Below are 9,943 nucleotides of genomic sequence, written 5' to 3' on the forward strand. Positions count from 1 at the left end.
CAGAGGGCCCAAGTGCAGTTCCTTGGAATTTCATTACCAGAACAGACAGGGCCATCTCGAGAGTAGCTGATGCGATGGGATGGGACCAGCTGGGAGCCAACCACTGTTAACCTCTAAGCCAAGGCTCCTATTCTTTCTGTGCCTGCACGCACCTCTGCCATTCAGATGCAAGGCTGCCACAAAATGGCTGCCACAGTAGGTGGAGCTAGCAACAAAATGTCGGGGAGTTAGGCTAGGCGTAACTCTAATCGTAACTCTGCAGCATTCCAAGTAGAAGATCTGTTTAACAGGATGGCTTTTTAAATGAACACATGGTATGTTCTTCAATGCACACAGCTACGGCTGCCAAGTGGGGTGGGGAAACCCCCGCTTTGGAGGCCCAATTTCCGTTTCCCCCCAACAATCTGGGCCATGCCCCCAACGTGAGCGACGTAGCACGTCACTTCTTGTGACGTGCTGATGGTGTGTGCGTGCTTCGTGCGCACGTCCCGGGAAAGCTCCCGGAGCCCGCCAAGGCTCCCCCGCCGGCAAGGGTAAGTACAACTGGCAACCCTACACACAGCCTACCTTCAGTCAGACAATGAAGTTCATTGTGGTGTGATGGCAGCTGCTGCCAAAGAAACATTTTTACAGATCTGTACAGTCAGCCAGCAACCCAGCTCAACAAAATCCCCATCTAAAAACATTTGGTGGGCACCAAGAAAGGGCACCATGTTGCGGGTTCCTGCTGTAACATTTGGAAGAAGAAGAAGAAGAAGAAGAAGAAGAGATTGGATTTATACCCCGCCCTTCACTACCCAAAGGTGTCTCAGAGCGGCTGACAAACTCCTTTCCCATCCCCTCCCCACAACAGACACCCTGTGAGGTGGGTGGGGCTGAGAGAACTCTGACACAAACTGCTCTTTTTCAAGGACAGCTGTGCCAGAGCTTGTGACTGACCCAAGGTCACATCAGCAGGTGCAAGTGGAGGAGTGGGGAATCAAACCCGGTTCTCCCAGATTAGAGTCTGCGCACTTAACCACTACACCAAACTGGCCCGATGGGACCATCAGGTCAAGGCGCAAAGCAGGAGCCGGGATGCACAGATCGTATATTTTTAAAGGTATTGCACTTCCAAAGTGGAAATAAGTGCCCACTGGAAGCTGGGCTCTAAATCACACACTCTTATCTTCAACATGTTGTCCCAGCAATTTAAGTGGAGCAAATGCCTGAAAAGAGATGCCAAAGCTTCCCACTTCATTCAGTTCTTTTATGACATTCTTATGTCATGTTATGCCATTCATGTTATGCACCATTTTAAAGCCATCTATACACATGGACAGTCATTGCTCTGACCACTGAATTTTGGACAGGGGAAAGGGGACCACTGTTCCATCCCAAGCATAGAAAAAGTTTCAGCTTTCAAATGGAAACAGAGTAGTCACATACTTGGACGACATCTCTGGTAGAGGTAGGAAGAGGTTCAATCAGTACTCTGGAGCTGCCTGGTTGCTGGTGGGGTCAGAGGCTGTTAGGCCATCCGGCACCAAGTTTCCCCTGCCCCCATCCCCCCCCCACTTTCTTCTGGCGGCTGCTAGACAGGATATCCCTGATGGAGACGGGATACAAGCCTGGCCTACTGGCCATCAGTGGTGCAACCCTGACCTGGGAGGGCCCAGGCTTACCCAATCTTGTCAGATCTTATAAAGCTAACCATGGTTGGCTGTGGTCAGCATTTGGATGGGAGACCACTAAGGAAGCCCAGGGTCACTCTGGCAAACCACCTCTGAATGCCCATGGAAAACCACCTCTGACTGTCTCTTGCCTTGAAGACCTTATGGGGTTCGCCATGAGTTGGCTGTGGCTTGATGGCACTTCCTACCACTGCAGTGCAGTTCAGTGGCTGCACTGGATACCTGTCACCCTCCCCTCTCCCAGGAGGTCAACTGACCACTGCTGGCCTCCATGTGCTCTCCCAACTGTGGCAAAAGGTGTTGCAACTCTGTGGTCAAGAGCATTTAGCAACCCACTCCTTCTCAGGCCCCTGAAGGTTGCACATGCCATCGGTACATCTTGCGGCAGGGAACACTGTATGTTCATTGGGCACTGTGTGAAGAAGTACTTCTTTTTTTGTCCATCCTGAATCTTCAGCTGATCAAGTTTCTTGAGGGCCCTGAGCCCCAGCAAAGAGAGAGCAGTCCTTGAGGACATCAAAGTGGACCAAACCAGTTACCTAACACCTTGCTATTCTAGACATTGGTGGTGGTGTTGGAAAGTGTCATCAAGTTGCAGCCGATTTATGGTGACCCCGTAGGGTTTTCAAGGCACGAGACATTCAGATATGGTTTGCCACTGCCTGACATACAGAGGAGATTTGTCATTGCCTACCTCTGCATAGCAACCAGGACTTCTTTGGTCATCTTCCATCCAAGTATTAACCAGGGCCAGCCCTGATTAGCTTCCAAGATGTGATGAGATCAGGCTATCCTGGGCCATCCAGGTCAGGGGGGAAAGACATACAGAGATTTCCCATTGCCTGCCTCTGCATAGCAACCCTGGACTTTCTTGGTGATCTCCCATCCAAGTACTGACCAGGGCCAACCCTGCTTAGCTTCCATGACCTGATGAGATCAGGCTGTACTGGGCCATCCAGGTCAGGGAATTCTAGACACTGGCTGACACTAGTTCAACTCTTCTTGATCTTTTGTGTGAACTTTGTCCTTGTCCTACTAAAAGTTTACTGTTCTTTATTAAAAGGAGTAAAAATTAAATTGACTTAAGTTCCAAAAACTTTTCTGTACTAGGTTTGGATCTGACCATTAATCCAACTGATTTCAATAGAAGTAAATCAGCTTAAGCCAGAGTACCCTAATCTGCAGACTGAACTGCAACTCTTCAGCCACCTTCAGAGCTCAGAGATGCATTTCCTTCCCTTGGTGTCTTCATCACAGTCCCATAGACAGGCCAGTGCAAGGTCCTCAGCAGCCTCCTCCCAGTGTCCCTCTCCATTTGTAGGCCTGTTCACCATTGGGGCTGAGCTCTGAGCCTTAACTGCTATCACAAATGGTAGCACTGCACTTCTGCATTTTGACAAAGATGTGAGCTTGGGTGGTGTATAAGAATGAGGACTGTGGATTCAAGTTGATAGCCTTCTGCAACTCTACATTCCCTTGAGTTGTTAGGCCTCTTCCTCTCCCCCACCCCCATAAACCTTGCTTTTTCACCTCAATATTTTCATCTCCCGTTTTCTGGGGGAAACCACTCTCTTCACTTCGTGGTTGAGCTGGCACCTTCCCTTCCTCTTTGCCAAGTTTCAGAAGAAAGGGAATCTGTTCCTCTGGAAACCTGAGATGGAGTCTCCAAAGCTCTCCAGGGAATCTCACAAGAAATGCAATTGTCTGGCTCCCAGAAGTGTTGGGTCCTGTTTGTACAGGTTGACCAAGGCCCAAAGATTGTCAGCACTCTCAGTATCCGTTGTGTTCTGCCCAAGCTCCATGCTGGAGTGATCAAGATAGAGCGAAATGCTTCTGCTGCGCCTACTAACTGCAAGAGGGAAGGCTCCTATACAGACTTGGAATGATCAGACAGGGAGCTCTACTGTGGGGAAGGGGGACGTTTGTGTCTCCCATGTGTCCCTCCATCTGCTCGTGCTGTTGTACTTAGCCAAAGCTGCAAACCTTTGAAGGCGTCACAAATTACGACTGTTCCTTTCAAGTTGAGAGTTCTGCTGATGTCATACATTATGACATCGCTTCTGTGCAGAGTTGCCAGGTCTGGGTTGGGGAATTCCTGGAGATCTGGGGGTGGAGCCTATGGAGGGACTTCAGCAGGGTCTAATGCCACTGAGCTCACCTTCCAAACAGACCATTTTCACCAGGGGAATGTTATCTCTTCAGTCTAGAGATCTGTTTTCATTCCAAGAGGTATCCAGCCACCACCTGCAGCTTGGCAATCCTATTGAGCTGAATTTCCAGTTATTTATTTATTTATTTATTGCAGTTTGTATCCTGGCCTACTTGGCAAGCAGGTTCATATTAAAAAACAATGAACAATTCTAAAAAATATTAAATAATCAACACAGGACAAATAACATTAAGATTTAAATCACTAATCTAAGTTTCCAAGCCGACAATTCGGCGGCTGGTGTCATTCAGTGTACACTGGCCCCATGCTAGTGACAACTTTATGACTATTAGTAAATGCTGCTTTAGAATGTATATCTGTGCACCTCATTGACTAGAAGTGATTGTAACAGGAGAAATCAGATTTGCATTTGGTGGTGGAAAATGCTGCCAAGTCAGAGGCGACTTATGGCAACCCCGTAGGGTCTTCGAGGCAAGAAGAGACATTCAGCGGTGGCTTGCCATTGCATACCTCCTGGACTTCCCGGGTAGCCTCCCATCCAGGGACTAACCAGGGCTGACCCTGCTTGGCAGCTGAGATCTGATGAGGTCGAGCTAGCCAGGGGCCATCCAGGTCAGGCACGTATTTATACTAAGGGCAGGAAAATTGAATTGATTTAACAAATACAAGTTCAACTGAAATTGTTCTTCCATATGTTTTCCAGCTGCCTTCCAGGGAACTCTCGTTTCCCTCAGAAGCTTATGAGCAGTTCCCCAGCAGATTCACAGGAGCTCCCAAATCCCCCTGCAAGAGGGCTGGCCCACCACTGCTGGTACCTGTTGCTGTGAGCTGCTAGAGGACTTTTACTGGACCTTGAATTCCCAGAACTGATGGTACAAGATGCCCATAAGGTGCTTGAAGAATACACTACTGAGTGCAAATGTTGCAAGTACTGGTTTGAAAACATGTGCATTGTACACACACCAAAAAAAATCCACTTTATTGGTCTTAAAGGTGCCACTGGACTAGAACTTTGTTTTACAGAACCCCTTGTCATGGAGCCGTGCAGTGCTCAATATGGCCCATGGATCCCTTCCTCTGAAAGATATGTCCAGGACTGCAATGGACCTCGAAGACCAGTCTGAGTTGTTTGGCATGGATATAGAATATCAGATCAAGCTAAAATGTATTTCCTACTTTTGCCTCCCACCTTTCTTTCTCCACAGGACTCGAGGCAAGGTTTCTAGGAGAAGAACGAGACTTCTGGAGCTTGGCAAGGATGCTGGGTCATGGGCCTCCGGTAGGTTTGCCAACATCTAGGTAGTGGCTGGAGATCTCCCGGGACTAAAACTGATCTTCCAGGTGACAGAGATCAGTTCACCTGGAGAATACGGCCACTTTGGAAGGTGGGCTCTATGCCATTATACTCCATTGAAGTCCCTCCCCTCTCCAAACCCCGCCCTCTTCAGGTTCCACCCCCCCTTCCCCAATTTCCAGGCATTTCCAAACCCAGAGAGGCTACTTTAGCCTCCAGCCTTCCAGACCAAGCCAGACAATCCCCAAAAAGGATCTGAAAAATGCTTTGGCAGAGTGCCAGTTCCACTTTCCGAGATGCTGCCGTGTGATCATCTCAGGAGTTCATAGGGCAGCATATAAAGTGAATTCCGAAGGGTCATCAGTGACATGAAGCATCCATCAACTGCAGTCCTTCCTGGAGAGGCAATGATCTCTCAACAGTTAATGGTCCAATAGCAGCCAGGTTAGATTAAAGTAGTGCCACTCTGCAATTGGAAAAATATTCAGAAACTTTAGCCAGTTGGGATCCAGCTAGGAGGCTGGAACCAGCACTTCAAAGACTGCCATGGCTACCTGTTTCTTATGCCGCACAATTCAAAGGCTGGTTTTGACCCTGAACCTCATAAGGAATCTAAGACTGCAGTATACAAAGTACCAGTTGCTCCTCTCTGCAGCTACCCCACTGTTAACATCTTCTTGGAAATCCCAACCCTTAAGCCCCCCAACTCCAGCTGTCAGGGATGCTACCCTTGCCATCGGGGTCTTATCGATGGAACTCCTTCCTTATTTGATGGTGGAAAGGGTGGTTTTTCTGGGCTTTTAATAATCCCTGTGTTTCCAATGTAGTATGGATGGCCCAGGCTAGCCTGAACTCATCAGATCTCAGAAGCTAAGCAGGGTTGGCCCTGGTTAGTACTTGGACGGGAGACCACCAAAGTTGTCCTGGGTTGCTATGGAGACACAGGTAATGGCAAACCACCTCTGAACCTCTCTTGCCTTGAAAGCCCCATGAGGGGTTGGCTATGACTTGACAGTGCTTTTCATGACCGCTTAGGCCCAAAAAATAATGCTCATGAGAGCGTAGGTTTAGTTTTCTCATTGCAGTACAAGTAAGCAGGAGTAGGAGACTGTTAGTCTTGGTAGAATTTATAGCCTGAATGGAAGAGGACACAAGATTCCAGCCAAGGCCTTTCTGGATTGTTGACTTAAATCTAATCATGAAAACGTGTCACTGATAAAACCACAGGCATGGATACCTTCAGATACGCACTTGGCTTCTGTGTCCATTCACAGCTGACATGCCGTGCTCCTCAATTTCTTTGAATATAGGTATTTTAATTTGAGTAACTGGCCTCATTAGTAAGCATTTATGGTTTATATTTAGCAATTACCCACAAATGTCACGTTTTCCCCCCTTAAATCCTTATTTTATTTGTACTGCATGTTTTTGGAGAGGAGAGCCAGCTCATTAGAATCATAGAATCATCGAGTTGGAAGGGATCTCCAGGGTCATCTAGTCCAACCCTCTGTACAATGCAGGAAATTCACACACACACACAGTGACCCCTGCTCCATGCCCAGAAGATGGCAAAAAACCTCCAGGATCCCTGGACCAAACTGGCCTGGAGAAAAAATGCTGCCTGACCCCAAAGTGGTGATCAGCATTTCCCTGGGTGTGTCATTCTTAATCATTAATTATTACTTTGGACTGAAAAAGAAAGATGGGGGGGGGGGAAGAAGTCAAGATGTTTCTCCTTCCCACCAAATGGTATGTTTATTTAGTTGAGAAGCCACTCATAAGTAACCTTCCCATCAAGGTTTGCGAGTGAGCTTGATGAGGAAGTTTTTCTTTCGGTATTTGTAGATGTTTTCTGGATTCCAAACTACATCCAGGAAAGACATCAGCATCCTGGGATCCAAGAGCATGAAGAGGAATTTGAGATGCTTCCGACCTGCTCTCGCCATTTCGTCCCAGGAATTCTTCTCTCGCTGGATGGACTCTTGCTCCTCCAGAGCCAGTCTCACTTTCTCTAGCCGCTCCTGAATGGCCTTTAGCTTTTGCTTTTGCTCATATTTTTGATTATATTCTGCAATTTTCTGCAGTCTGAGCCGCACCATTTGAAGCAAAGCATTTGTTTCTTCATCACAATCCCACTGGCAAGCCCTGGTGAAGTCCTCGGCAGCTTTCTTCCACTGCCCCAGGAGGATGTAGGCCTTCCCCCGCCATTTATATGGCAGTGCAGATTTGGAGTTGATCTCAGAGGCCTTGTTACAGTCTCTGATGGCAGCGGTTGGTTTCTTCAGTTTCACGAAGACACTTGCTCTGTTGATGTACATCACACTGGACTGGGGGTTCAGCTTGATGGCCTCCGTGAACAACTCAAGGGCTCTTTGGAGATCACCTTCCTCAAGGGCATCGAAAGCCTCTTCTCTCTTCTCATCTGCCTGATCCATCATCTCGCTGGTGAGCCTCACGTTTTCATCACCCATCTCTTGGAGGACATCATGGCCTGGTTCAAGGATCTCACCATCTTCATCAATGTCAGAATCACTTTCATCGCTGGTGGTGACCTCCGACTTGTTTTCCTCCTTGTCTGCTTTTCTGCCAAAGGCATCTGTGTAAGCGTTCCATATATTCTCCACATGGGCCTGCAGTATGGTGAGCTGCTTGGTTCCCATGAGGCCCGGATCTTGTTGATATTCATGGGCCAGTGTCTGGAGATGTTTCACTCTCCTCCTGAGATCCATGGAGAGCAACCAGACTAGAGTCAAGAGCAAGCTCTTCTGAAAGCTAAAACTATTAACACATTGTGGAGGTGTAATTTAGGCCAGTCATCTGATCTGGTTTCTATAACTCACACCAGCAGGCTGAAGATCGATCCTCCCTGCATTTTGCTGTCACAATCCATGTGCATTCTGATGATGTCATCAGGACTGGCATAGCAAAACTTAAGGCAGCATTAAAAATCTTTACACCATGGACCATGCCACAGTGATCTACTGCATATTTTGATCAACTTGGTCCACATCTAGAATGCTAGTGTGGGGTAAGGTATAGAACAGGGGTCCCCAACCTTCTGAAGACTGTGGGCACCTCGGAAATTCTGACACGGGGAGAGGGCACAACCACAAAATAACCACTGTGGGAGGCAGTGTTCTCTCTAAGCTGAGTTAGTGTGAGCTAGCTCACTGTTTTTTAATCTCTAGCTCACACATTTTTGTCTTAGCTCAGGAAGGAGGGCTCCAGAGCAAACTAATTTATGCAGCAGCCAAATCACTTGTTCACAACGTTAATGGCAGTAGCTCACCAAGGAGAAAAGACTCCACAGGTTAGAGGGAACATTGGTGGGAGGTGGAGTCACATGCACACACACAAAACCACGCAGCAAGCCCAACTGCAGGGGATAAGAGAAATCATTTTTTTAAATAATACACTGGGAAAGAGGAAAAAGAGATGAAAAGAAACACTGTGGTGGGAGCGCATGCTGAAACAATTATTTTTTCTTTAAAAAACCTTATTACAAAGAAAAAAATGCTACAAGAACAGCAGCAACAAAAGGGGACCTTACGTAACAAAATGGCATCCCTTTTGCATTACAGGTTTCCAAATCAACTCTGTTTGCTATGGATCCTTCCCATTCCTTAAATCAGTCAGTTTTATCAGTTGATAAATCTCCAGATGTTTTTGTGCCTGTTCTTCAATTGACAGGGCTGTTTCTCACTTTGCAAAGTCTTGCAAACACAATTCTAGCTGTCCTGGTGAGATACAGCATCATACAGCACAGGGGCTGAGGAACGTTTGGTACATAATTGAGCAACAAGGGTTAATCCCAAAGTGGCTTTCATTGCATCTGAACAAGCTTAATGCTCAGCTGCCAGAGTACTCTTTGCAATGAAACGGAAGACAGAAGACTGTCCTACAATAGAGATCTGGAAAGAAAAACTAGCTGAGTATGCAATATTGGCAAAATTAACCAATTGTATAAACAGAAGTCAATTGCAAGAATTTCAGCAGAAGTGGCAGGCGTATTATTCATACTTTGGGAATAATTAACTTTTTTTAGTTTTCGAATGTCTGAATATCATCTTAAAGGTGATGAAGCTATTGATTATAGTTTCAATATTTTAATCTGTATTCCACTAGTATTTAAATAATTAGTAAGAATAAAAGTTAGATTTAGATAAACATTTAAGATAATATTAAGGTTTTTTTTTTTACAATTTAATTTTAGCATAGAAGTTCATTCAACTGTTAAAGATATAATCTCTTTTATTGTTAATAGATTATTGCTAACTTTAGGAAAGTTCTTGTTTACTCTTTAAAGAGAGAATCTATCCCAAAATTCTGTAATATTGATGTTTTATTGTCTGCTTCTGTATTTGAAATATGTAATACATTTGGTACTACATCTGATTTTACTTCTTGTAAGTAACAGCTCATAATACCTGACAAACCTGATGAATCTATCTTCCCCCCTCCCTCTTCTTCACTTCCGTATCCTACCTTTTTTGTGTGAAAATACTAAAAAATATCTATCATTTTTTTAAAAAAGGTTAATGCTCAGTGAAAGAGCCTCTGCTTTGCGTGCAGAAGGTTCTGGATTCAATCCCCAGTATCTCCAGTTGAAAGGACCAGGTAGAAGGTAATGCGAAAGACCTCTGCTGAGACTCTGTAGAACCACTGTCAGTCAGAGTAGACAATGGTCCAATCTGCATTGGTATTTCCCACCATTGTGCCAAGGATCTCACATCATCTTGCAAATTTCTGTCTACATTTCATGCCGCACCCACTCTCCTATTGTTTCATCTCAGCATCGGCTGTCTG

The 9,943-nt window shown here is 46.1% G+C and overlaps 1 protein-coding gene and 1 pseudogene across 1 annotated transcript; both read right to left on the bottom strand.

The window, feature by feature from the left end:
- Positions 1 to 2,884: 2,884 nt before the first annotated feature.
- On the bottom strand, positions 2,885 to 3,475 carry LOC107117603 (annotated as a pseudogene).
- Positions 3,476 to 6,930: 3,455 nt separating this feature from the next.
- Positions 6,931 to 7,866, bottom strand: LOC107117604 (putative protein FAM10A4). The gene has a single exon (XM_015419750.1). The coding sequence runs from the start codon at positions 7,864 to 7,866 to the stop codon at positions 6,931 to 6,933; it is 936 nt and encodes a 311-aa protein (XP_015275236.1).
- Positions 7,867 to 9,943: the final 2,077 nt, after the last annotated feature.

This window comes from Gekko japonicus, unplaced genomic scaffold, assembly GCF_001447785.1.
Source record: "Gekko japonicus isolate JY-2015 unplaced genomic scaffold, Gekko_japonicus_V1.1 scaffold1977, whole genome shotgun sequence".
Classification (NCBI taxonomy): domain Eukaryota; kingdom Metazoa; phylum Chordata; class Lepidosauria; order Squamata; family Gekkonidae; genus Gekko; species Gekko japonicus.